Below are 27,178 nucleotides of genomic sequence, written 5' to 3'. Positions count from 1 at the left end.
TGTAATTAAAGGTTATAGAGGTAAAATTGCAGTTATTGTGATAGTAAACTATAACATTTTGAAATATTCAATAAAGCTAACACTTGTTATTTTTATTCAAAATGATTTTAAATAGTATAATAAAAAGCATATTAATAAATTGCAGAATATGATTTTATTGGGATATATTTTTTTATACATTTTCATCTTATATGTGTCGTTTTTTATAAAACAATTAATACAAATTTTGTATTTACACCAGCAAAATGTAACTAAACACTTTCTAATGCATTTTTACAATCATTTCTAATGTGTGTCATGAGCCATCTACTAATGCTCTGGTAAAATACTGTTCTTTTGTGTAATTGTACATAATATATTTAGTGGGCAATCTTTAAGTGCATGGTACGAAAATGGGTGCCTTTAACTGGTAGACCTGACATGTCTCTTTATCAAGGTATAACAAAAGCAAAATGCTTCTATTAATAATCCCAGTGATTAGAAAGTTTTGCTCACACTTTATAAACAGACACGGGTACTTTGTTACGTCCAAACCTTATGACAAAGAGGATGATTATACAGTATATATATTTATATATATATATATATATAGAGAGAGAGAGAGAGAGAGAAAGAGAGAGAGAGAAATATATATGGTAATAGATATATAGATATACATATATGTAGATTATATTATCGATATAATAAACTAAAGTCTGTCCCATCTCCAACATGCATGTGGAGTGGTGGCTGACCCAACAGCCCTCACTGCAGCGAGCAGTGGTACAGACCTGGATGGAGGTTCACTCTGCACCAAGAAAGGGTAAGTAAACACAGAGGGGGTGAGACAGATTGAGAACAGGGTAGAGCGGAGCAGCGAGGACAGGAAGGGGCGGAGCAGCGAGGGCAGGAAGGGGCGGAACAGTGAGGGCACAAAGGGGCGGAGCAGCGAGGGCAGGAAGGGGCGGAGCAGCTGGCTGCCTGAGATGACATGTCATTGGCTGGAGCCGATTTACTAGTGTACACATTTCTACAAAGCTTTCATCATGTGTTATGAAGCATCCCCGGACTCTCCCCAGCCCAGCACGCAGCATCCTTGGAGAACACTGACCTTGTGATATTTTGGATATACATTTGTTTGCTAATTTATTTAGCTACAATAGACAGTTGCAGGAAAATAAGCACTGTATGCAATGTTTCATATTTCTAATGCTGGGCATACACTACCAGATAAAATGTCTGTCAGACCGACAGACTTTTATCTGGCAGCCTGTCAGCCGCAGAAGTCGCCGGCATACACTGTGAGAGAAATCTCACAGTGTATCAGCCCGGCATCTGCACTCTGCCCCCGGGGGCGGAGACATTTCCCTGTTCTTTCCGTAGGAAGGAACACAGGAAATGTCTGTCTGTCGGCTGCGCTGGGCATACACTGCCCGATGCGGCCGACAGTTTACCCGCTAAATATCGCATCGGACGGGCATGCTGGATAATCCAGCATGCCCGACCGAGCAATATTTAACCCTCGGTCGCCCCCCCACACGCTACAATTATCGCGGCGATCCGCCGATATCGGGCGGATCGTCCCGATAATTGTAGCGTGTATGGCCAGCATAAGAAACAGAACCGGATTATGATAATAAAAATAAGGACATGTGTGAATTCTCTTTAACCATTGCTTTCAAACAATCAATAAATATTAGTAATGTGCTGTATGCACTTCTCCTAAAAACAGTGCACAGAACAGCAAGATTCTGAGTTATATTTACTTACCTAACAATAGCAGATTAATCAGTATAAACTGAAGATTAGGTATAACACTAATATGCTTTTTTATATAACTGGAATTGTAAAAAAAGACAATTAAAATAATTGGATGCTGCGATATGTAAATTACAAGCAGTGCAATAAAAACAATCTATTATTTTACTAAATGTACTTACTGTGTGACAATGTCACTACACAGTAGGCTCCATTTATCAAGTCTACAGAAAACTTGGGTGCTACAGAAAGTGATTAATGTAGCTATTAAGATCTGTATGACTATTGTTAGAGGAAACCGCATTTGTCACTTGTGAACCCAACAAAATGACTGGAACCTCCACAGATAACACTGCAAATAGACCCAAGTATTATGATTAGCTTTTATTTATAAGGCACCACAATGGTTCCGCAGAGCCGTACATAGTGGAGGATTATAGCAACATTGCAGTCTTCAGACAGAATAGTTACATAAAGGAAACGACTTTACAGATATATAACTAAAATCAACAGATGACGTAATCATGTAATGACACGGAGGGTGAGAGGGCCCTGCTCGTTAAAGCATATTTTCTAGAGGGGCTGTAGCTGGACACAAAGGGAGCAAAGTTGGGCACTGTAGAGGCCAGAGATTTAGATTGAGGGGCCGTAGGCTTGGCTAATGAGATGAGTTTTGAGTGGCTATTTGATAACAAGGAGGCCAGGTGAATGTCAGATGGATCTTTGGAGGACATTCTGGAGGTACAGCAGAATGGGAGAAGTCCTGGAGTCAGACATGGGAGGAAGTGATCAGGAAGGTGGTGAGGCAGCAGTCATTATACGAGCGTGGAGGGTGGGAGGGAGAGTGAGTGGGAATTAGATAGGAGATTTTATAAAGGGGAGGAGTTGTTGAAGTCTTTGAAGGGGAGTGAGAGGTGTTTGAATTTTAGTTCTGAGAGGGACAGGAAGACAGTGGAGTGATTGGCAGACATAAGCAGCAGAGGTGGAGAGAAAAAAATGAGGCATGCAGCAGAATTAAGGTTAGACTTAAGGAGAGTAAGGCTGAAGATAGTCAGGCCACTGAGGGGGTAGATTACAATAATCAAGATGAGAAATGATAAAGGATATAGTGGCTTTCAGGATGGGAAAGGGACGGTTCCTGGGTATATTACGGAGATAAAAACAACAAAAGTGAGATTGTAACTGGATGTAGGGAGAGAACAAACTCAAAGATGACACCTAGGCATCGGAAATGGAGCTATTGCCAAAGGTGAGGCAGAGGGGGGAAAGAGAGGGAGTCTTGGACAGAGGAAAGATGATGATTTAAATTTAAGAGAGGTGGGACATCCAATAGGAGATGGTTGACAGGCAGCAAGTTATACGAGAGAGGACAGGAGGGGAGAGCTCAGGCGAAGAAAAATATTGTAGATGGGTGTCATCTGTACACACAAGATATTGAAGGTCAAAGGTGATTATGAGCTCGCCGTGGGCACTGGAAGGGATAAGAGACAGAGTCTTGGTGAACACAGACCAGAAGGGAGAAAGGAGGTGAGGTGGAGGCAAGCGTGGAGACAGAGAAGTAAAACTGGATCTGTAGGAGGGAACCATGAGAGAGCAGTCTAGCGGAGGCCAACAGAGTAGAGGAATTGAAAGAGGAGGCGTTTTTCATGGTTTTGAATGTCGGTGTCTGGTGGGATATTGTTGTAATGTTAGTAATGGGAATCTCATTAATATTGCTCATGCCAGACACCTCTAACGCATGAGGCATCTAGTGGGGCAAAAAACTTCTCGGGGTAAACAAATGTTCTGCCTATCACTATTCACTTTTGAAGAACAGTAAAATAGCAGCAATACCTGAGTACAGGTAACAACTGCAGTTTGAAATATCTGTGTGTCGAGATCACTGATTATACATGAAATGTATAGGAGCCTTTAATTATAAATGTATAGAAAGTAACCAAGAAAAGAAGAGTAATCCTTTTGCCAGAGACTGAGCCTAGCACATAAAGGATCTTTCGTCTCCTATAATATCTCGTGAAATATAGGAAGAAACTGATCTGATGATGACCTCGGGAAAAGATTCATGGATTAAAAGGAAATTCTACATCCTTGCTAATTAACTTGCTGATTGAAATGAATGCATATTTTACAGAGGCTATTAATTTACCAAACTCATAGTCTGTCCAGGCGACAGCAGAGCATTTATCTGAGGCTATACTTTCTCATTCCTTTCCCATCTGTGTGATATCAATTGTTTTTTTGTGTGAGGCCACTTTCCAAAGGGCCTATTTATTAGTAGTTGTGACTAATTTAAGGTAATGAAAACCGCAAGCACCTTTCATTCGTCCATGATTGGTGATGAGGCCGGTGCCTAGCAAAGTTGGCGTCAACTGCAGGATTACCGCAATGCAGCACCTGCCTGCTTCTCTTCACTATTTTTCTATACTTTTCAAGTGTGAATGACCTTTAGTTGACTGGATGACTGACAAACATGGATTGCGCATAATCAGTGGCATCAAGCCTACTATGTGCCCAGTTTGTGAGCCAGATAACTATAGGTCAAGAAAAGAACATTTAGGGGGCAATTCAATTAGCAGTGATGGCCATGGGTTATTCTGGCCATTTCCACGGCAACTTGGTGCCACCAATATCTCCGATGTTTCCTTGCACCCTATATAGTTGTAGCGTAATAAACGGCTATGTGAGAATGCTTTCCAACACTGCTGATTGGCAGGTTGATGCACCTTATGTCACGCCCCCAAGCCATCTAGACCAATCCCAATTCAGATGAGACCACATCTATGTCACAGTGAGTCTCTTTGGTGGCCAAATAATGGGAGTGTCAGTGAATGTAAGTGACCCTTAGCCTATGTCACAGCATATGGGATACTGACTATACACTTACCCCAGGGGACAGTCATAACATCTGGTGCAAAGGAAAATGGAGGTGTTTCTCACAGCAACAAAGAGAACCTGTCATGTAACTAGTTCAGATCTTGGCTCTTGCAATACTTTCTCATTACAGCCCGCGTGCGTCTGCTATCAGCCGAAAATACATTGATGACCCCCAAACTAACAAGCTCAATGCTAATAAATCAAACAAACCTTTTGCATTTTGGTATTTCCAGTCCCGAGCTGATAACCTTTTAAACGCGCTCTTTACAAGTTTGTCCTATTGATTTCAGCGGCAATCACTTTCTGTGCTAAATGCGACTCGAGCACAATTTACACAACCTCTGACTAACAGCAATGGTTTTACAGTCAATTGCACATTTTCTCATGTATGCTACGAGACAGAGAGAGAGACAGAGAGAGAGAGAGAGAGAGCGAGAGACAGAAACAGAGAGAGAGAGACAGAGAGAGAGAGACAAAGGGCCTGATTCAGAGCCGCTCGCTCTGAATCAGGGCAGGGCTTTTTTTTTATTGGAGCGGCCTCTCGGCCGCTCGCATAGCTGTGGGTTACCACCCACGGCTATAGCGAGTGGCCATGATGATGGGCGCGATGGTCAAGACCATCACGACCATCGGGCTTGCGACGAGACCCTTGTGGTAGGGTCTCGTTCATCGCAAGCCCCAGAGAGCTTTCGGCTCTAACAGAGCCAAAAGCACTCCCACTGACATCACTTGTGATGTCAGTGGGGCTGCCCCCAGACGGTAGGCATTCTCATGGGAACGCCTCCGCTTGGGCAGCCACCCCCCGGCCCGCCCACCAAAGGGGGCGAGCTGTCACTCCCTTTGGTGCGAGACCCGGAGCGACGGATTGCCCGTCGCTAGCCGGGTCTCGCGCATGCGCACGACGGAGCCGGCTCCGTCATGCGCATGCGCTGTGGGCCACCATCGACCCGGTTGCGAGCGCTCAGCGCTTGCGACCGGGTCTGAATCAGGCCCAGAGAGACAGAGAGAGAGAGAGAGACAGAGAGAGGGTTCAGGGGCTGATTCTAAATTGGCAGCAAACTGAGCAATGCAAAACGGAAAAAGCAACTTTGCACTGGGACAAACCATGTTGCACTGCAAGAGGGGGCAAATATATAATGTGCAGATAAATTTAAATCTGTGAGGGGCTTGTCCAGACTCAAATCTGAATTGCAGTGTAAAAATAAAGCTGTCCTGCATCTGTGGGCTAAATGCAAAAGCAACCAATATTTACCCCTCATGCAAAAACAATAACTGTATTTGCACCCCTTGTATTGCAACATGGTTTGTCCAGATACAAAGTTACTTGTTGTTTTTGCTTTCAGCTGCACATTCATTTCTCGTTTCTATTATCCTATGCATCAATGATAATCACTGTGTAGCACCCCCAGCATATAACCATGCTGCAGAAATACATCTAGCCCTGCTAGGACCTCAGCTTGGCCGGCGTCATGCGGAAAAGCACTGGACTGTGTAGATGAATTTAACTTCTAGTGACCATGAGCTCCGAGATGATGGGTTCTGGCTAGATTTAATGAATTGAATGACCCCTGGTTCTTACTGTTCTATTAAAGCACGATACTGATGGATAAACAGATATAGAAACAATCTGTACTGTTATTACGGTAGAATATAACAGGAAAGCAACAACGTTTAACCAATTCCAGTGAGGAAGCTGACTCGGCACATGTGAAACAGATATGGAGACTGCAATATATAGATATACAAAATATAATATATATATATATCTATATATATATATATATATACAAAATATTTTTAGGGGTGCACTCACCAGACTTCAAACAAGAGCTCAAAAAGACAGCTTTATTCCATAGAACGCTAATCCAATTAATGGATTAGCGTTCTATGGAATAAAGCTGTCTTTTTGAGCTCTTGTTTGAAGTCTGGTGAGTGCACCCCTAAAAATATTTTGTATATTGGTGGTTCTTTGGATCTATCTGGACCACAACTTGATGTTGCACCCCAGCACTTATTTCTCCAAAGAGAGTGCGGAATTGACAAAAAAGTATATATATATATCTGGTATGGACATAAAATAATTTAAGATTAGAGATGGAAAAGTGAGCTACAAAGCCACCACTATAAGATAAGTATTGTGTCCTAGTTATAGATCAGAAAAAAAAATATAGGGGTTATAGTATATAAGCTCTTAAGACACTGTGGGCAGTCAACACAAATCACTTGTATATGTCCTTTTGACAAAGTAATGCACCCAGACCTGGAGGTGCAGACATTTGTGTGGAGATATAGATGCAGCTTGCATACTTATTAGTTCTCAGCAGTGCAAGATATGGAGCAGTAACTTCCCTGCTGAAGGACTTGTTGCGAATCCATAGGTGATCGAAGTTTGCAAGCTGGAGTCACAATGTTGCCCATAACCATTTAGGGGATGATTCTAAAGTTGCATACACATGGTACGATCTGTACCACCAACGACTTGAAAAATATCTTTCAAATGGTGCGTACACACGGTACGATCAGTCGGCAATAACGATATTGCTGACTGATCTCCCTGCACCTTCCCGGTGTGCTGGATGATCGATATCGTGCATCCAGCACACCACTAACCCACCAATGATGGGCCAGCGACCCGCGATCAACGATCACAGGTCCATATGTAACCTGGGCGATACCGTCCATACGTGCATGGGCATCACTGGTCGTTTGAGGGTTGGAAGGCACAAAAAATGAACGATCTGAGCGATAACGATATGAACGATATTGTTATCATTCATATCGTTCATTTTTATCGTACCGTGTGTACGCACCAAAAGATGTCTTTCAAAGATGTCTTTCAGTGAGTCTTCCTGCCACATCTCTGAACAGGCAAAGTTGACAATATCGTGCAAGTTGGCCTGCATGTACGGATAATCATATATATCGTTATCGTTCATGCGGGAACGCACATCGTGGGTCGTTCACTGCATAAAAATTAACGATATATCGGTGAACATTATCGTTCGTATCGTTATTGGATATCGTACCGTGTGTATGTACCTCAAGTTAGCAACAAATAAAAAAATGCAGGTAACTTTTGCACCTGCAACAAACCATGCTGCCTTGGTGGCATATTTACCACAATCTGCATTTAAAATAACACCTTCTTTCTAAACCTATTGTGCTAATATCAAAGTAGACTAGAATTTAGAAAAAAAAGAGCAGTTCCTATTCTTCAAACCTATTTCCTGTAGGCTAAACACACCGACCGAAGCAATGTTTCTAGGATGTTACTAAAATGTTGCCAACTCTCCTCCCTTTAATTTATTGGGGTAATTAGCTGGGCAGAGTGTCAGAGGTGCAGTCAGTGGCGGATCCAGGGGGGGGGCGGGGGGCGATTGGAGCGATCGCCCCGCTAGCACAGTCCGCGTCATGCACTGAGCTGAGCAGGCTGTGTTCAGCCTGTGCTGTGATTGGAGCCTGTGTAATGCGCGGGGAGCACATTACACTGGCTCCGATCACGGCACAGGCTGAACCCAGCCTGCTCAGCTCAGTCCATGATCCGGGGGGGGGGGGGGGGTGTCAGTGACAGGCTGAGGAGGGAGAGAGCACAGCTGGCTCCCGCACCCTGCTGCAGGACTGACCGGAGAGTCAGTGTCTGTGCGCTACTGACACTGTGCAGGGAGACGTTACAGCCTCCATCCTACACCGCTGCTATACTGCCCCCTACACAGAGGGGAGGGGGGATGGCTCCTGCTGCCCTCGGGAAGCAGGGAAGCAGAAAGATGACTGGGGCAGTGAGGCAGGGAAATGGCTGGGGGAGTGGGGAGCAGGGAGACGGCTGCTTCTGCCCCTGCACAAAGGGGAGGATGGCTTCTGCTCTAGGACAGGACTGGAGGTTGCAGGGAGATGGCTGGGGGAGGACGGAGGGGGAGCAGGGAGATGGCTGCTGGTGTATTCACACATAGCGAATACATAAATATATACATTGTAATAATCAATGTGGCCACAAAAAACTGTAAAGGGGAGGCATAAGGACCAGAAAGGAGAGGTGCCAGTACAGGAAAGAGGAGTCATTAATCATTAAATCGTCCCCCCCTAATAGAACAGTCTAGATCCGCCCCTGGGTGCAGTGTTAGGTGCTTCAATCAGGGTCCACACATAGTATTTCAGATTATAAATAAAAGAAAAGTGCTTTACTGTCAGCATAAATCTGGAAACAAAAATAACAAATGCTTAGCCCCATTCGGGCACTGACTCACTTCTTCACCCCTGTCTAAACTTGGGCAGCTAGTCTGCAGATAAAGGGCTCAATTCAGACCCGCTCGCTAGTTGCGTATGTAAATTCGGCTAAGTGACGGCAAGGCAGGCGATCGCACGGCAAGGCATAAGCACGTCCACTAGGTCTCGCCATGCGTATGCAGACGCCCACCAGCCTGTCTTAAGATGCCCACTTGCACACTTCATCTCCAGGATGTGTATGCAACCATTGGTACCATCGGAAGTGAACGCAGCGCTTGTGGTTGACCATACCCTAACGCAAGTACTGCACTTCAGTGTCATATTCAGCCACGTGACGTGTACTATGATGCTGCATCTTAATTATGCACGCCTCTGAAACGGCGTTGAGATGCTCAGGCGCACCTGCGTTCACACCTCCACTCCCCCGTTTTCATAGACCAACAAACGGCTTCTCCTGTCACTCACTCGGCTGAGCAGTCTATGCACAGCGAGTGTACGCTTTCCGATCACCTGGACTGGTTCGTGCACGCGCACTGCGATGCGTACGCATGCGCAGAATGCAAAAATCGCCTGGCTGTGTGCGAAAGCTTCCTAGCGAGCGGGTGTGAATCGGGCCCAAAGTCCAAAATCTCTCTCAGCTTCCTGCAGAGTTTATCACAGGCTTTGGCCTGGTTTTCACACCAAGTTTATCTTGTGGTCCTCCATGCCTCCTGCAGGTATGGACACTGGCTTCCTTAGCCTGTACCTTAGCTGCTTTACGTTACACAGACTGAGAGGTATGTGGTCTTTCCTGCCTCCTACAGGTCTGGACTCAGGCCCCCTGGCCCCCAATGGCTTGGCTTAGCTTCACTGGGCTGCCACAGTCTCACTTAGTCTGTCTCCAATGGCAGCCTGTCTGGTCAGCCTTCTCATCAGCCCACACCTGGACTCTCTCCACAAGGCAGCCCCTAGGTGTGGCAAAACTTAGTTTAACTACCCTGTGTGGGTGGATCCCTCCAGCCCCACACAGAATCCATGGCTCACTATCGCCATCTCTGGTGATCCTGTCACAGTGGGTATGGACAGGGGCGCTGAGAGGGGGGGGAAGAGGTTAAAGATTACCTGGGCCCAGGCATGGCAGGGGGCCCGGGCCGCCCGCAGCACACCACCGTTTGTATTACAAGTTGTTTTTTTTTATTCCCCTTTACTGGCAGCGGCGGCAGTTCGGTGAAGGGAGGTCTCTGTCACCGCACTGTCTGTGTGTCAATGTGTCACACAGACAGTGTCACTTACTTGCAGGCTGCTGTGGACCCACCCTCCTCTTCTAGGTGTCCGGTTCCAGACCTCAAATTATAGATTGTTATCTAGACAGTCAATGACCTGGAGGAACAGAACCACCGATCAACATGGAGGCTTGGTTTCCTTCTATAGAAACTACTGTACATCAAGATTTTATTAATGGGTAGTCAAGTGTCTTAGGCGGCTGGCCACACCCCTTGAGCATGGGCCCCTACCACTGAATTTTCCCGGTGGGCCCTTCATGCCCCAGTCCGACACTGTATAGATGTGACCATATATCTTATTAAACAGCGTTATATTTTTTTGCCATCAAGTGATTGCTCCTGAGTCTTTAATCTCATGGCAAGATATTATTTATAAGGCGGCCGATAAAAAGCCATGTACTGTACCCCTATCTGTCTGCCGGATCAGGACAATACTTCTCCAGTGATTGAGTCACAGTTTGTATTAAGTTTCTTTCATTTTCAGAATTTAAAAGATAAGAAGCTCATTAACTTCTTGGCAGAATCTGTCGACTCCGGAGATAAATAGAGAAAGACAAATAGATTTCCACATTAAATTATGGAGCAGAAGTTTGAGAATGACTTCAATTAAGAATGAATCTAGCGTGCTGTAAAGCTCTAGAAATGAGATCTCTTGTCTTCGTTTTAATTGATAAATCCCATTTGATTATGTCGGCCTAAATGAACACGAAATGAAAAAAAAAACAAAAAACAAGGTTTACAGATGAGTTGGGATTGCTGAGTTATGTTTATAGAATTGCCAATAATCTACTTACTTTAAACTTTCATTTCACAATCAGAACCCATTGTGTATACTCTTTCAGCAGGAAAGACAAATGTAGCATTTTCACATTTCTAATTACCATGATTAATAAAATGCATATATGCAATACAGTATTTCCCTGTTTACTTGTGTTCAGAATGATTAGGGAGATGATTAATGACATACGTGTAACTCCAGTTTATTCTGTATTTGCTTCCAGGTCCCTATAAGTTTAGGAGAAAAATAAATACATTACCAATTTTCTTTAGTGTCCCATTGCCTGATTGGTCCATTGATCGGCTAAGCGGGAGTAACATTTATGTGATTAGTACTTCACGGCCTTTGCTGTGCCTATTGAAGTAGAAAGTCTTCTGTTTCAATCAGCGCTACAGATGTGTTTCCTTGTATCTTTGCCGCTGATGCAACAAATCCCGCCACGTATGCCACGAGTCGTGCGCCCATGACCGGGTAAAGGTGCTGCATTCGCACCCGTGATCCATAGGATTGCATGGTGTGAACGCTGCCACGGCACTTACGCAGTGCTACCAGCCGCAGGTTGCTATTCCAGGCAGCCTGCAACTCAGATGCAGAGTTCGTATGGCAGCAATTGTGTCTGTGACCTGGTAGATGACATCGGTCCCACACTCCTCTCTATGGCCCTGGTTTCTATGATGTAAGACTCATGAATAGGTGTGGCTTGCATTAATGGACATTTTCACTTTAGCAAATGCCCTTTATAAAATACATGGCTGGCCCCTAATGGGACTTACTTTTTTTTTTTTATCAAAGTCAAATTCCTCCCCGTCCCCCAGACTAGATGGGGAGAGACTCACAGAATACAGATATATGGAGGGAGAGAGTTGTTTTAAAAGGACAATTCACAAAGTACAAAGGACCATCACAAAGTACAAGGGACCATCACAAAGGACCATTAAAGGACTTTTAGGAATTGAATAATGTAATACTGCCAAATGAGTCATGTGACAAAGTGGGTATTGTCACTACAATGGGGTTGATTCAACTAGGGGAGATATGAGGGCAATGCCTGTGATGTGCAGTTGTAACTGTTCTGGTTTTGGATCTGAATTCATCTTCGTATTTTGGTTTTAGGTTTTGTAAAACCACCCTCACGTGTTTTGGTTTTGGATATGTATAAAAAAAAAACAGCTAAAATCATGTACTTTGGACCTGTGTACCTGCAATCAGAAACCTGAGTGGTTGTTTTTTTCAGGCTGCAAGGAGAGGCAAGCTCAGCTTTTGAAACGCTATAGGGGTAAATTTACTAGTGGTCGATTTGACTTTCGTTTTGAACTTCGATTTGGCTCACCTCAAACCGACTCAAATCGAAAGTTCAAATCCCTCTTCAAATCTCTTATTTACTAATATTCAATTTGAGAAGCATCCAAATGGCCATAATTATTAGTATTTTGGAATAGTCTGACCAGGAATTCTTGTTACAATTTTTTGTTTCATTTCTTTTCTCTTTAAACATTTTTCATCTTAATTAATTTGCTACATATGATATGGGACAGAATCCATTCAGATTGGTATTTGATGGAGTTTGTATGTTCTTTCCGTGACCATGGTGCTTTCTTCCCACGGTCCAAAAACATTAGATTTGGTTTCTAATTTAGAGTCGGACGTATCCCACCTACATACTTCTTTATGCTAATGCCAGCATCCGGCCTTGTATACTGTAAATCCGTGCACCAACCCGCGGAAGCCTAACCCCGCCATGCCTGCTCCAGTGCATGCTCAGTCGCCGCTTTCTTCCTTTGGCGCATGCACTTTATGCTGATATCCGCAAGATCCAACAACATTACCGCTTGCGCCAGGCCCCAAATTGCCCTCTGTGCTTGTGCTAGGGAAATGAGATTGGAAGTTCCGATCAGGGGCACAGAAAAGGGGGCTTGGGCTTGCAGGAGCCGTGTAAAAACGCTCACCAAGATGGCATGAACACAACCCCCCCTCAGAGCGCAAATTACCTGCAACACATTGCTACATTACAGGTAAATCCATGGGGCATGGCCACGCCCACATAACCCATTATCGGGGCCAACCTGGGCTCTCACCAGCCCTGGCTCCAATTGGGGAACGTCGAATAAATAAATAATGCATGATAATGCTTTTCACTTGTGGAGTATTAAAAAACTTCAATAAGATTTTAAATAATAAAAAATAAATCCCCCACAAAATATGATCAATCTGACACCTGTGATGTATAAACAAATGCTCAGATGAAGAGGAAAAAAACAACGCAATACTATTTCCGAATTGAACGACAGAGGAGCCGTTAATGCTAATCTGATTAGCATCGTATAAACGCAGCACCTGATTGCTCGTCATTTAAAATGATTCCAAATGTTCTTGAAACTCTGCCATCCTCCTGTATAGCAATCTGTGCTGCTGAATGGATACATGTCACAGAAAGACTGCTGGAAACAGCTGGGTGCAGACAGGCCTGCAGGGAAAACCGGAGCAGCCTCCAATGCTACTTCACAAAGCAGCCCCCTTCCACTGAGTGATTACCCGGGTGATACATTAACCATCCCTTTCTTATTCCTCGCTGGAGCTGAAAAGACCCACAATGCATCGAGGTGCATCCATCACACTCACTGGTATTGCTAGCGATGACAGACTAAAAAGCTTTAGGTGATGTTATTGACCAGTGCATCGATTGGAAATCCGTGACTCCAAAAAAGGAACAGCTGGCGTTTTATATGGTGATAGTGCCTATTAAACTATAGGACTTGCTTATAAAGTGCAAAGCGGCCCAAGGGGCACTGCACAATACTCTGTGGTGGTGCCATGAGAATCAGATGCACAACTGTAATACCCCGCTATGCGTAGTATTACGCTGATACTGTGGATTGTGCTGACATGTGTATGCATTACACAGGCAGGCTACAACTCCCAGCAGTCTTTGCAACTGCTCAAGAGGTCAGGCGCACAATGTCACACGAGTGTGTCAGGTGGTGATGCAAGTAACGGTTGGAGGTGGCAGTGGATCATGGCAGAGCTGAGGTAACCTCTAGGGAAGGAGGAGTGGCATTGCTGAGGTTCTGGCTGACAGGATGGCTGGGGGAGAGCGCTGCAGTGTGATGGAGACCAGAATTGTGTGAGGTGGAGATTCTGGAGGTACAGACCAGGTGGAGCTGGTATCTAAGACTGGCCATCCCTTCTTGCCACACAGGCATCCAGCTGTGTCCCTGCTGCTGACAGCACATCAAGGCAGACCCAGGGAGGTGGCTGCATAACTGGGGGCAGACCCTGGAGAGACACTCATAAGAGTCCTGGCTTCCACAGACTGGCAGCCTGAAAGTGTTGCTGAGCTGAAAACAAGGAATCAGGGCCTGATTCAGAGTCGGACGCTCTGACCAGAATCAGGGCCCTCCTACCTAAAAATGGAGCGGCCTCCTGGCCGCTCGCATAGCTGTGGGTGACCACCCACAGCTTATGCAAGCGGCCAAAAAGATGGTCGCGATGGTCATGACCATCGCGACCATCGGGCTTGCGAGGAGACCCTGCGGTAGGGTCTCGCTGCCGCAAGCCCAGGAGTGCTTTTGGCTCTATCAGAGCCAAAAGCACTCCCACTGACATCACTAGTGATGTCAGTGGGGCCGGCCCCAGACGGTAGGCGTTCCCATGGCGTGCAGCAACGCCCCCGGCACGCCCATCAAAGGGGGCGTGCTGTCAATCAACATCGACAGCACGTCCCCTTTGGTGCGAGACCCGGCTGTCGCTATGCGGGTCTCGCGCATGCGCACGACGGAGCTCCCTCCGTCGTGCGCATGCGCATTAGGGCACCATCGACCCGCTTGCGAGCGCTCAGCGCTCCGAGCGGGTCTGAATCAGGCCCTCAGTGAGTACTGCTGAGATAGATAGTGCTGAGCTCCAACTGTACCTCAGGAGAGGGTTAATACCTATACAGAGCAACACAGACAGTGGCAGCTCTCACTTTCTGTGTACAATGAAATCTGCATTACCAGACTATCACAGGAGGACAATCCCTAATGTCACCCATACTCACCAGAACATAATTACAAAGGAGTCCACATAACCCGGGTAGTAGATTTACCATTTATTTGCACCAATGTTTATAACTGGCCAGGGGACATTCTTAGATAGTTATAATTATTTTGTGTGGGTACATTGCCTATATCTTATATGTTAACTATTAGCACAGCAAGATAATGTATGGTTACCAACTTAGTAACTGGAAGTAGTAATTCCTGAGAATTGGTGATGTAATATAAATGTAAAGTATTGCATAAATATATTATATTGTGCTATATACTGTGATATATATTTAAGTGTTGTTGCTAACTGTGTGCTTGAGGAGACCAAGAGTTGTTGAAGAGTTCTAACTTAGTAAAGTAAACACTATTTTATTTATCGTGTCATTTATTGTGTTGTTGTTTGGGAACCACCTGCCTCTCTGCCGTGGCGTGGAAAACTAGAAGAAACAGGTACGACTAGAACGGTGAGAAATTACTCATCAATAGATGCTACTTTGGGGTATCACAACTTCTACCAACGCTGTAGATTTGGAAAGGAAGATGGCAGCACTTGGTATAGAGGTTTGGACTAGCCGATGATAGGAACTGGGCACAATGACGGTGTTCCAATGCCCCTAGTTCATGTATCAATGCAGGGACCATATTGATTTTGGTAAAGCCAGATTACTCAAGAGCAGATGTTTAGCAATGTTTCTCTCTGTGGATCACACAGCTATTTTCACTCCACAAAAGGACTTGATGCCTGCTCCAGATCTGGGCTATACTTATGGGCAGTGCCATAGCAGTGCACTAATGTGCCCTGGGCCGGTCCCTTTGCCTAACTGCACATGTGATATCATAACATCACAGAGAGTGGGGCCTAGATCAGGAAGCAGAGCACCGGGCATGTTCAAAGAGAGCATCTGATCAGCTCTCTATTGGTTCTCCAAGCTGCAGGGTGGCGTCCGGGCACCCTGCAAACCAAATACAGGTGCCACCGGGTCTGTGAGGTTGCCGCCCCCTCTGTCTTGCACGCTGGGTGGAGGAACCACTCGCACATGCCTTCACCTTGTTGTGCACCTTCGAGTTGCATTCCAATGGAAAATGACATATCTAGGTGCACTCCGCCCAATGTAAAGTTTAACTTCAGATGCAGCCATAAAGACAGTTCCAAAGTCCCATCACATGATTACTTCTAAAGTGGTTGAGGTCGGACTTTCGACATGTCGCAAATCAATGCACAGAGTGCGTCTCTATAGGTTTTGTCCACCTCGCCACACACCTGAGTGACCTTCTAGATTGCGGAGGTGACTCCTAAGGGCAGGAGAGTAGGTGCCCTGGGAGGACCACCTAGATACAAAACGAAAGCATTTCCTTTAAAGCACCTCATGCAAGTTGGCCTATAAATAGTTCTAACTTAAAAGGCTGTATGTACAACTACTGTATGTGTCAAAGTGGGGTGTAAGCAGGTTTGGATACACTACCCCAGAGGTTCTCAAACTCGGTCCTCAGGACTCCACACAGGTCACGTTTTCCAGGTCACCCAGCAGGGGCACAGGTGTACTCATTACTCACTGACACATTTTAAAAGATCCACAGGTGGAGGTAATTATTGCACTTGTGATTTTGTGAGGAGCAATGGAAAACATGCACTGTTTGGGGTCCTGAGGACCGAGTTTGAGAACCTGTGCACTACCATATACCTAAACAAAAAAATCCAAAAGGCAATCAATCCAAACAGCCAATATAATACAAAGGTACAGTTTAATTAACCATCCAAGAACTGTAGACGCAACATGAAAAAGTGGAACAATAAAAAAATGAAAATCAATAGTTGGCTGATCACCCTCCGTATATCATATAAATATACAGTGCAGTTCCATGCGTCATAGTGCTTCCACATTTAATGCATTGCACGTGTGGCAATTTAAGAGGCCAACTTTCTCTAGAGGTCATAAATTGTAGAGCTGTGTCGGCTGGCGAAAGCCGGCCTGGGAAAGAGCACAGCGTGCCGGATAAAATGTTAGCTTATAGGTGAACCGGGGCTAAGTTTTTAGCACAACATATTTCAGATGGCACCATATAATAAAGTAAGAATATAACGCTAGGGGACCTGTCACTTATAAAAGCCCTGAGTTCTATATTTAAATAAAACGAAATGAAATGTCTACACCCTACAGAATAGAACGACCGTGTTTATGTTAATGTCAAAAGGATTAGGCAGACACAAGCACACGAGTTTAAACTGTTTTATTTAGTTCTATCTTCTTGTGCAAAAGCAAATAAATATAAGTAGCTCGTTCTGCTAATAATCAGTGTTATTAAACATTAAATAAAGTGACAAGATATGCCACAGAGCTGTACAATTAATCTCCTGGATGTGCGAAAATAAGAATATAAATGCAGATTAGTATATGATTTTTTTTTAATACTTTTATCCAAAGAACAAATTATGCAACGTTTACTTGTTAAATTAAAAAAACATGATTCACTTTTTAATTATTGCATTCTTTTGACATTCTGAAGAAGTGCAAAATGGGAAAATAAGCGATTATTCTGCTCCCTGTATGTGGTATGAAAAGATTACGCACGTCTTCTGTCTCCACTGTTTCAAAGGACGACTTATTGGACGTTAGTAAAATTATACATTATAAAAAGCAAAGCGAGAAGGGCGAGTTTGTAAAGATTTAATCTTCCACTAAGAAAAATAAAATGTTTCCATCCAATTCTTATATTGATGACTATTATTTATTTAAAATACTATATAAAAAAAATATAACGGGGTTTTACTTACGAAGCTGCGACTTTTGCAAGCCGACGGGTTGCAGGTGGAAATTTAAAGCGGCACTTGCAGTCAGTGTAAAGCTGACTATGGGTGCCGCTTTAAATTTTTCACCAGAAAGCCGCTGCTTCGTAAATTAAGCCCAATAATTTTAGAAAGAGGAGATGGAGGATTTTCACATAAAAAGGATTTTACTGGCGGATTTTCCATTGTGCAGAATTGTTAAACCTTATGATATCATTTTGCTAGGTGTATAAGCAATGGTTTAAGCTGACTGGTTTTAGAAAGGGGATATCAAACAGGAGTATAAAAGAATAAATACAATAAAAATGTAATCCATACCTTGTTCACTCTGCTGGACATTTTATTTTTAGTACAGGTGTAATATCAAAGATCCTGCATACTGATACGCAGAGGTTTAATTTAGAGATGGTCAGTATAACAGTACCTTGGATTTGCACTAAAGCTTTGTGAAAAGTGATGGGGTTTGTACTCCTTTCACAACCAACAAACACACCACAGTGTACTGTCAATAATCACATCATGAAAGCACAGCATTACTGCTAATAATCCTATATATATATATTTTTTTAAATCTACCCAACTTTGATCAAACAGCGTAGACTTTGTACATTGTATGTATTTAATGAGCAAAGAAACTGCCATTGATTCAGGAGCATATCTATTCCTTTCAGAACTTTAGTTATATTAAAGTTGAGCCAACAGCTACTGTAGGGATCAAGCTAAAATAAAAACATCACACCTCTGTTATTAACACCCCCAAGAAGACCAGTGCTAGTTCATATTGAGGCTCTAGCAGGTGGGATATGTCCATTCATAGCTCTACAGTGGAGCTTGTTGCATGTACATCGTTCTAGTGCATGATGGTACATGCAGTCAAGCACCTGAATTTAGGTGTTATGGGGGTTTCCCATAGTAAGGACCCATTTGTAGTGTGAAGGGGGCACGATTTTTAGACATGGGTGCCACAGCGGACAACCACTTTGAGAAACAGTTACAAGACAACTCTGTAGGATAACCTGAGGAATGCGTTTGGGATAACTACCATTCTATTTGACAGAATCCCAGTGATATAATATAGCAGTGATGCAAAATATAATACAAATCAAATAGCGTGAGAACTTTTTTAAATCCACATAGATGCAATATTAAACTTATTTGCTGCATTTCACCTCCAAGTTAACCCGTAACCCTTTAGACTGTAAGCTCTCACGAGCAGGGCCCTCCACCCTGTTGGTTCTCACCGGCTGTTTCCCGATCTCCTGTCTGGGGCAGCCATGTAGGGCTGATTCTGAGTCGCACACAAAGTGACTTTAGTTGCGGGCCTCCGCGGAAGCCTGATTACTACCTTATGCCAATGCTAGAAGCCGTAGGGCTAATGTGGGGGCTCGTTTGTGTGAAAGTAGACACCCACGCCGTCCATTGATTTTATACCAGCCGCCGCATCCATCATCATGCTAGGTGCAAGAGTTTGGCATCCATTCCCCATACATATGACTAAGAATCGCACAGAGCCCACAACATTCCCTTAACACAACTCAGAGCAGTTCCGTTCGCTCGCATTGATGCTGCCCAGTTGCCGACCTTTAAAAACCCCAATTTCACTGGAAGACAGATCTGGCGGAGTTTCCGTACGATTCAGAAAAGGACGGGCAAACGCAAAAGTGTGTAAATTCTCATCTGTGCATGCATACATCAATATGGAGCGAAAACTCAGTTTTTGCAATGTTTTCGCACCGATGACGTCATTTTCGCAGGTTTTGGTTTTACACCGTATTCAATTTCAAAGACTTTTCGCAGGTTCGAAAAGTCTTTGAAAAAAAACGGGGATAACTTTTCACCACTGAATAGGTGGCGAAAAAAAGTGCAGAATTGGGGTTTAGGGGTGCAGGCTTAAAAAAAATAGCCTGCACCCCTGGGAATTACATTTTAAAAATAACTGTGTCCAAAAAATTTTTTTAAAAAAATAGGGACACCCCAAAAAATGTATAAAAAAATTGGGGTAAAAAAAAAGAGAAAAAAGTGTTTAACAATAGGGAAATAGGTCCAGGGCTATTCTGCATGTATGTGGCAGGTGTTTTCTAGAATAGGTTATTAGCGGCAGGTGCATAGTTGCAGAATTTTTTAAAACTTACTTTAGGGACATAAAAATATGCTAGTACCCATTTTTATGTACCCCAAATTTGATGGGACCACTTAAAAAAACGAAAAAAATAACCTAAGTGCTCTTCTGCATCACTTCTTCAATGTCGGAAAAAAAACACCTGCTGCGGCTATTTAAATCCCCAACTTTCAATTAAAGGCTAAAACGAGGGTACCCATAGTGATCCCCCATGTTTTTACAGTTTTAGGGGGGTCCTACAATTTATTGCAGATAAATTTCATTTTTTTTTCGCAGATCCCACTTCGCAGGTTCCCGTTTTCGTAGGTTTTATATTGAATACGGGGATAAAGCGGGCGCGCGCCCGATACTTTATCTCAGGAAAATCTCCGATGTGGAGCGAAAAGTCCAGCACGGACTTTTCGCTCCCATATTGAATACCCCTGCAAAAACTCGCCACTTGGGCCTGTCTGACTCAAAATCAGCACCATGGACAGCGACTCCGAATGCTTCCCTAAGAATTGTAACTCATACAATTCTCAGGTCTCCCTTTGGTTTTTTGCCCTTTATGTCTGTTATATCCCTTTTACATTTATATTAATTTTGTTTATCTTATTGCAATTTTTGTACAACGATGCATACACTTTGTGGCGACTTATAAATAAACAATGATAATTAATAATTAATAATAGGCTCTTCATAAAAACTAATACACGGCCAAACCAATCCAAAGTGTGCTTCTTCTGTACCAAGTGACATCTCAGTAATGATTAAAATGGATATCTGTGTACTTACGTTCAGGCTGTGTTGCAATCTTGACTGGCTGTGAGCTTTCCCCAGGTCCCCATTCATTGTAAGCTACAACACGGAAAGAGTACGTCTCCTCTGGCTTTAGATTCCCCACTGTTAGCTGCAAGGCAACCGGTTGTGACGTGTTCAGTGCCCGTTCCCTGGAAGAAAGCAGCTAGTCAGACCACCACCAAGGAAAACAGTAACAGTAAGTGTGCAACATGGCTAAGATCTTGTACAGGTGGAGTTTTTGTAGTTGTTGTATAACCAGGGCCACCAAGAGATCATACAGGGCCCAGAACTAGGGAGCGTGGCTAAGTGTGGTGACCTCTCCAGCTTCTCTTGGCAACTCTTCATCTAACTCACTGTTCCCTTTATAAAATCTCTCCCTTTGGGAAGTTTAAATGACAGCTTGTGTAAAGAAATGTCTCTCAGCTAGAAGCATTTTGTTTTGACTCTAGAGCTCGCTCATGAGTAGACCTGGGGCCAAATGTAATAGAGTGAGAGTTTGGAAAATGTGAGAGAAAACTCTCACATTTTTAAACTCAGCCAATGTAATAAAAGTCACAGAACATGCAAACTCGCATGTTTTCAGACTCAAAAAAACCCTCATTATTTAAACTCTCATCCAGGTGTTTGAAAATACAATTAGATCAATGTATTAGTGTGAGAGTTTTACTGCTAAACTCTCACATGTTCTAAACTCTCACCCTATTACATTTGGCCCCTGGTCTCTGAGTCATGCATACTGGAAAGAGGGGGAGTGCTAATACATTTCTACTTACTACATCACAGGTCACGTGACTGTGGTTGCCATGGTATTCGCACAATACTTAACATGATGTAACAGCAGTTTGATCAGTGTAGGTAGCTAGGGTGATTATATGAAGGAAACAATCCTCATTTTTACAGGTTTTCTTTAATATTGTATAGAAACACCACAAACTATTAAACTTTGCATAGATGTTGATGGTTAGTATTTTTTTTTTAGCTTTTACAGCTGGCTCTACTGATAAGATACATGATGGTTCCAGCTGGTTGCTGAGTGGATTGGATCTTTATCAGATTTGTCTACCCAAGTGATATGGACCGAGTTGCTTGCTGGTTACCAAGCAGGAGAATGCACAAATGGCAAACAAGTGTTGGTCACCTTGGTTTTCCAGGACTCCAACATCTAATGTAACCAAGACATGATATTGATTGGCATTGCTGGTGATGTCGAACCTATGCCCATCGATTTGGCACCATATCCGTTTAGAGAATCTGTTTCTATTAGCTGCTGGTACAGTACAAGAGGTTATATTCTGCTACATTTATAAAATTATAACGTATGAAATGTATTAGCACTGAAGAACCCATTTGTAGAACTCTACTATTTAGGTCTTCTTTCACCAGATGCACTTTTGTTTCATATATATAAAAAAAATGGAAGTAGCTCAATATTACCATTCTATCAAACTTTCCCACGTGCTCAAATCTTAACGTACCCTACAGGAGATCTCAGCTTGTTAATATCTTTTCAAGTGATTTAATAAAAAAATAGAGAAAGGATGAGAGCGCACTGCGAACAATAAAATAGGACGTGAAGTATTTTTTAGTCTTTTCAAACGCTCGATAGAGGAAGAAAATGGAAAATAAATAAAATAGAATGAATGAGGATTGTGCATCTGTTACCAGAGATTAGACATGATTACTTTTGAATAATGTTTTCTCTACCGAGATACGTAATATCTTCCATCCGATGTAACAAGTGACAGTAGGCGACGGAATCCATAGTGTCACCTCACATCTAATAGCTGCTTTGCCTTGATAAAATGAACATCCCGCTATATCATTTGCAAGTTTTGATCTCACTTACAAAGCCTGACATGACACGATCTCCAGAACACAAAAGGACATTTTTCGCAAGGTCAGTAGGATTTTACCACTCTCTGAATGCAACTGAGCTGGTGCTAAAAGTTTCCCAGAGAGCACAAAAATTATTCAAAAGTAAAGAAATATTACTCCCATCACTTTAGTTTTTTTTTATGTTATCGTTTTCTTTTAGCTTATTCCTCTTAATGTATAATACTCTTTACAGATAGCATTAGGAAAGGGTTGGGTACGGGATTCCGGCGCTCAGGATTCCGTTGTCAAACTCTCGACGACAGGATCCCGACATGGTTAGGATACGACACCTGTTGGTAGGTATCCTAACCCTTCTCCTACCCCTAACTCTCCCTCCCCATTGCCTAAACCTAATCCTCTCCCCTAGTTCCTAAACCTAACACCCCCCCCTTAGTGCCTAACCCTCCCCCTAGTGCCTAACCCTATCCATAACGCTAACCCTCCCCCTATCCCCGCTACATACCTTCGGGATTCTGACAGGTGACCGGTATTCTAAGCACCAGCATCCAACTTGCCGGAATATTGATAATGTGAGCTGGTGGGGAAAGACGTAATGTATGATTTACCAGTTAGTGCGCGTGAATACAATGTTAAGACATTCGCTGTATAATGTCACAGTCCGTAAGTCTGAAAGATATTAAAGGTCCTGGTGCCTCTAGTGACAGGCAGCGACAGAGGGAAGTGTAGACTGACATTCTAAATTCTACACAGAAGAGTGAAAAAGTTATTAATGCAGTGACATATCTGTAACAGGTGCCGGTAGTCCTCTGAACACATGTTCATGGGTCAATGGGGTCACCCTGCACCCACAACAGAATGTTCCTCTGTGCCGTGTACTGCCCCACCCTATACCTATAAGCAGGGGCGTATCTATAATGGGTGCAGGGTGTGCGGGGAACACGGGCCCCTGGGTCCATGAGGGCCCCGCACTGCACACCCTGCACCCATAAAATTACTTACCTCTCTGGAGTCCCGTGTCGGCACGGGGGTCCGGTGCTGTAAAAAACGACTGGAAAATGGCTGCTGCGGGCATTTTCCTGTCGTTTGACATGCCCAGTACAGGGAAAATGGCCACCGCGGCCATTTTCCTAGTGACCAGTGCATCCTCTATAGACTCTGGGTGTACTCTAGTGCCCAAAGTCTGTAACTCCGGCGCTGGCCGCGCACAGCTCAGTGCGCTGCCGGCCGCCGGACAGAGAGGAGGGGGCCCATGTTGGAGACTGCACATGGGCCCCCTCCTCTCTAGAAACGCCCCTGCCTATAAGACATACTTACCTACTCTACCGGAACCTGCGGGAGACTCCAAAGTTTTCGGGTAGTCCCCCAAGATCCTGGAAAAGTGGGTGTTTTGCCCACATCCCGCCCATTTCCTAATGAAGTTGGCAGGATGGGGAGCATAATGCCGGGAATCGCAGCCCATGGGGAGGGGGCGGGGCCAATAGGAGGCATTTCTATAATAGTTGCTTCATTTGCGCCCGCTAACCCACTTCCTATAAGTGCAATTTGCAGCATTTTCTCCAACACGGGGCGAAGCTTAATGACGAGAATAGTCCAGCCCCATCAGTGGCCGTTTCTCCTGGAGAGGAGATAATCAAAGGGGGCAAGTACGTATGTTGTAAGACAAGGGTCATTTGCCTATGGGCTTTAGTAATGTACATACATACTGCCTTCCAAGAAAATAATTATGTGATTAAAAAGTTCCTCAACAAAAATACATTATAGTGTTCAATGGCACTTCATTTTTCACAATATATTAATAAAGTTTTTTTTATTATTTAAGAATTGGGGAGAGCCCGTGAGCTTTGGCCTGTCCCACATGCAGCACCCCCACCATAACTGTGGTTGGCAGTGCCATTTTTCTGGTGATATCTCCGGAAAGATGGCACCAGCAAAAGGACACAGCAATGATCCTGTCAATGTGCCGTCTTACAGAAGGACTGTAAACTGCGCCACATGAAATAAGATGGGGACTGGCTGAAATCTGCTGCTTCTACAGAGACAGACTTAAGGCTGGGCCTTGCAAGACTGCAAATGCAAAGTCTTCATTATAAGGTTTACAAAATGACTAGATCATCATACATAAGTGTACAATGTAATTACACCGTTACTGTGCCTCTACAAATGATGTTAAGATATGTCAAATGCCTAATTAGTTACTTCAGGTGACAAAACCGCGCTAATGTATTTTCCTGTGAACTGGAGGGAACGGGAGTATAAATGACTTTATGCCAGAAAAGTGCTTTTCTTGTCTTAATGTGCTCAGTTAACAAATCTGTATAATAACAGCCAGGATATGAAATAAATAATGAGCATTTCGTATGTGATAACATTTCAGCTGGTCGATCAGGAATACTTAAAGGGCCATTGAAAATAAAACACAGGTTGCCTTACATAAGCAATATATTGATAACATTGGCATATGTACAGACAGTATATGTAAAGGCTCCTGTACCTTGACAGAACATGCTGCGTAACTGAATGTGCCATTATCATTATTACACACCAAACCAACTGTTCCGATTCAGATATGATTTGAGCTCTCTACACTTCCGCCCGCATTGACCCCAATCCTTAATATCTCCTCTTCTCCCTCGCTCCTGAAGCCTGCTCCCATTTCTACAACTCTTCGACCCATCCCTGACTTCCATCTCTGTCCCCTTTTTCTTCAATCAAGGGCCTCATTTATCAATGAGTTGAGGGATAAAACTTGTTGCGTATGATAATGGTGCTCCAACCAATAATCTCCTAACTGCCATCTGTTGGAAAAATTGCAGTTGGGAGCTGATTGGCTGGAGCACCATTATCATACACACACTCGTTGCGTATGATAAAACTCATTGATAAATGTGGCCCTATCTTAAACAACCCTCCCTTGAGTAACTACCACCCTCTTTCTCCTCCCAGGAGGGGGACCATCCTGTGTATCAGAATCATTGGCCACATCCGTGTGACACCACCCCATGAGGAGTGCCACGCCCCTATGCACCTGTCACGTTTCACCAACCAAAACAGTTGGGAAATAAGTTATTCACCTTTATTTATATAGTTCCAATACTGTATATCATGTAGTTAGTTCAGCAAGCCTAACAACTGGTAATGGTATCAAACTATACTCCTGTGAGAGTCGACTAACCTTATTCAAGCACTAATATTAGGGTTTGGTATAAAAGATAGATGGGAATTAGATAGACAATGACTAGATAGACAACAGATGTTAGACAGGCAACAGGTCGACAGGGACAAAATGTTGACAGGGACAAAATGTCGACACAGTATAGGTCGACATAGATGAAGGCCGACCGTTCCAAAAGGTTGACGCAAAAATGGTAGACACATTTTTTTTGTTTTCTAACCCTTAGTTTCACCCTAATCCTCCCCTTGGTGCCTAAACCTGACTCTCCCTCCTAGTGCTTAACTCTAACTCTCCGGTAAGTGCCTAACTCAAACCCCCCCAAAAAATGTGTCAACCATTTTTGTGTTGTCCTTTTGACCATGCCGCCCTTTTGTACCCGACAACTGTCATCTATGTCAACATTTTCTGTATCAACCTTTTGTCCTTGTCGACCTATTGCCTGTCTAACATCTGTTGTCTTTTTACTGTCTATCTATTGATTGGAACCCCTAATATTATTGGGTCATTAGCGGTCGTGCCTGGGTTTTATTTTATGTATCTCTCTTCATCTGCCTTCCTAGCTCTCTTCCTGCTTGTCCCTGTACCTCTTTCTCTGTCTCATCCCGTCTCTCTCTCCCTCTCCTCCTCCCCATCGTCTCCTACTCTCTCTCCCTGTCTCCCGGTCTCCACATCTCTTTGCCCATGTCTTTACCCCCTTTCCCCTGACTATCTTTACTCCACCTTTCCCGTATTTCTCTCTGTCTTATCCCCCTATCATCATTTTACATTATACAGTAGTATATTGTGATAGAAGCACTGGAGAAGTATCGGATGGCTTCAATATCTGTCCCAGATTCCTGTCCTACATGTTTGAAAAACCCCAGGAGAAGTCTGTTGGATAAAGCAGACTAGAAATGTTGGCTTTTGTGAAAAGCCAGAATGGGTCCTGGGGGTGTGGATGTGAGAAGAGGGAGGGCTCCATCCACAGGCCACTCCGGGTGTTGGGCCTTTCAGCCTGGTAGCAGGTCATTAGGGCTTGCACCTGGAAATGGCTGTGATAAGCCAGGTTTACTTGTGGCTGAGTGTCTCATACCTGGGAGAGCAGGCCCGCAGGTTAGTTTGCTCTGAGACAATGTCTGCTACAAACCGGAAAGGTACTGTGGACGTGAACTTATTTTTTAGTGTTCGGTTAGTGAGGGAATTTTCTAGTTAGAGCCCAGACGGGCTAGGACTTATTTTATGTTTGTTTATTTGATTATTGATGTTGCAGAATAAAAACAGGTGCCAACCAGCTTGCATGAAAATCCATGACTGGAGTGCTATTTCCTGGCTGCTGTGTGTAAGGAGGTGTCCACCTACCTCAGGAGAGGGAGCCTGAGGCAACAACAAGTTACCATCGAGGAAATCCACCAGGCCTCAGCAGAGAACAGCCTGGCCATAAAAGAGGTGGTACAACACCTAGTAGCTCGGACTGGAGATGCTTCCACTGACCTTCCAACCCACACTTGCTCCATACGTGACAGTCATTTTTTGGAGAAGATGACCCTCAGTGATGACATGGAGGCGTATCTTATGGCCTTTGAGAGAACCGCAGAAAGGGAGAGTTGGCCCAA

At 43.9% G+C, this 27,178-nt stretch overlaps 1 protein-coding gene across 1 annotated transcript in view; it reads right to left on the bottom strand.

Annotated features, from left to right (window-relative positions):
• Nucleotides 1-27,178, bottom strand: part of DCC (DCC netrin 1 receptor) — an 845,884-nt gene that overhangs the window by 209,501 nt on the left and 609,205 nt on the right. Inside the window, exon 9 of the mRNA XM_088453001.1 lies at nt 20,573-20,727. Within this exon, the coding sequence (XP_088309127.1) occupies nt 20,573-20,727 (155 nt within the window). The remainder of the gene's footprint in view (nt 1-20,572; nt 20,728-27,178) is intronic.

The sequence above is a fragment of the Taudactylus pleione genome, unplaced genomic scaffold, assembly GCF_031769625.1.
Source record: "Taudactylus pleione unplaced genomic scaffold, aTauple2 ptg000562l, whole genome shotgun sequence".
Taxonomy (NCBI): Eukaryota; Metazoa; Chordata; class Amphibia; order Anura; family Myobatrachidae; genus Taudactylus; species Taudactylus pleione.
This window is presented reverse-complemented; position numbering and strand designations above follow the sequence as displayed.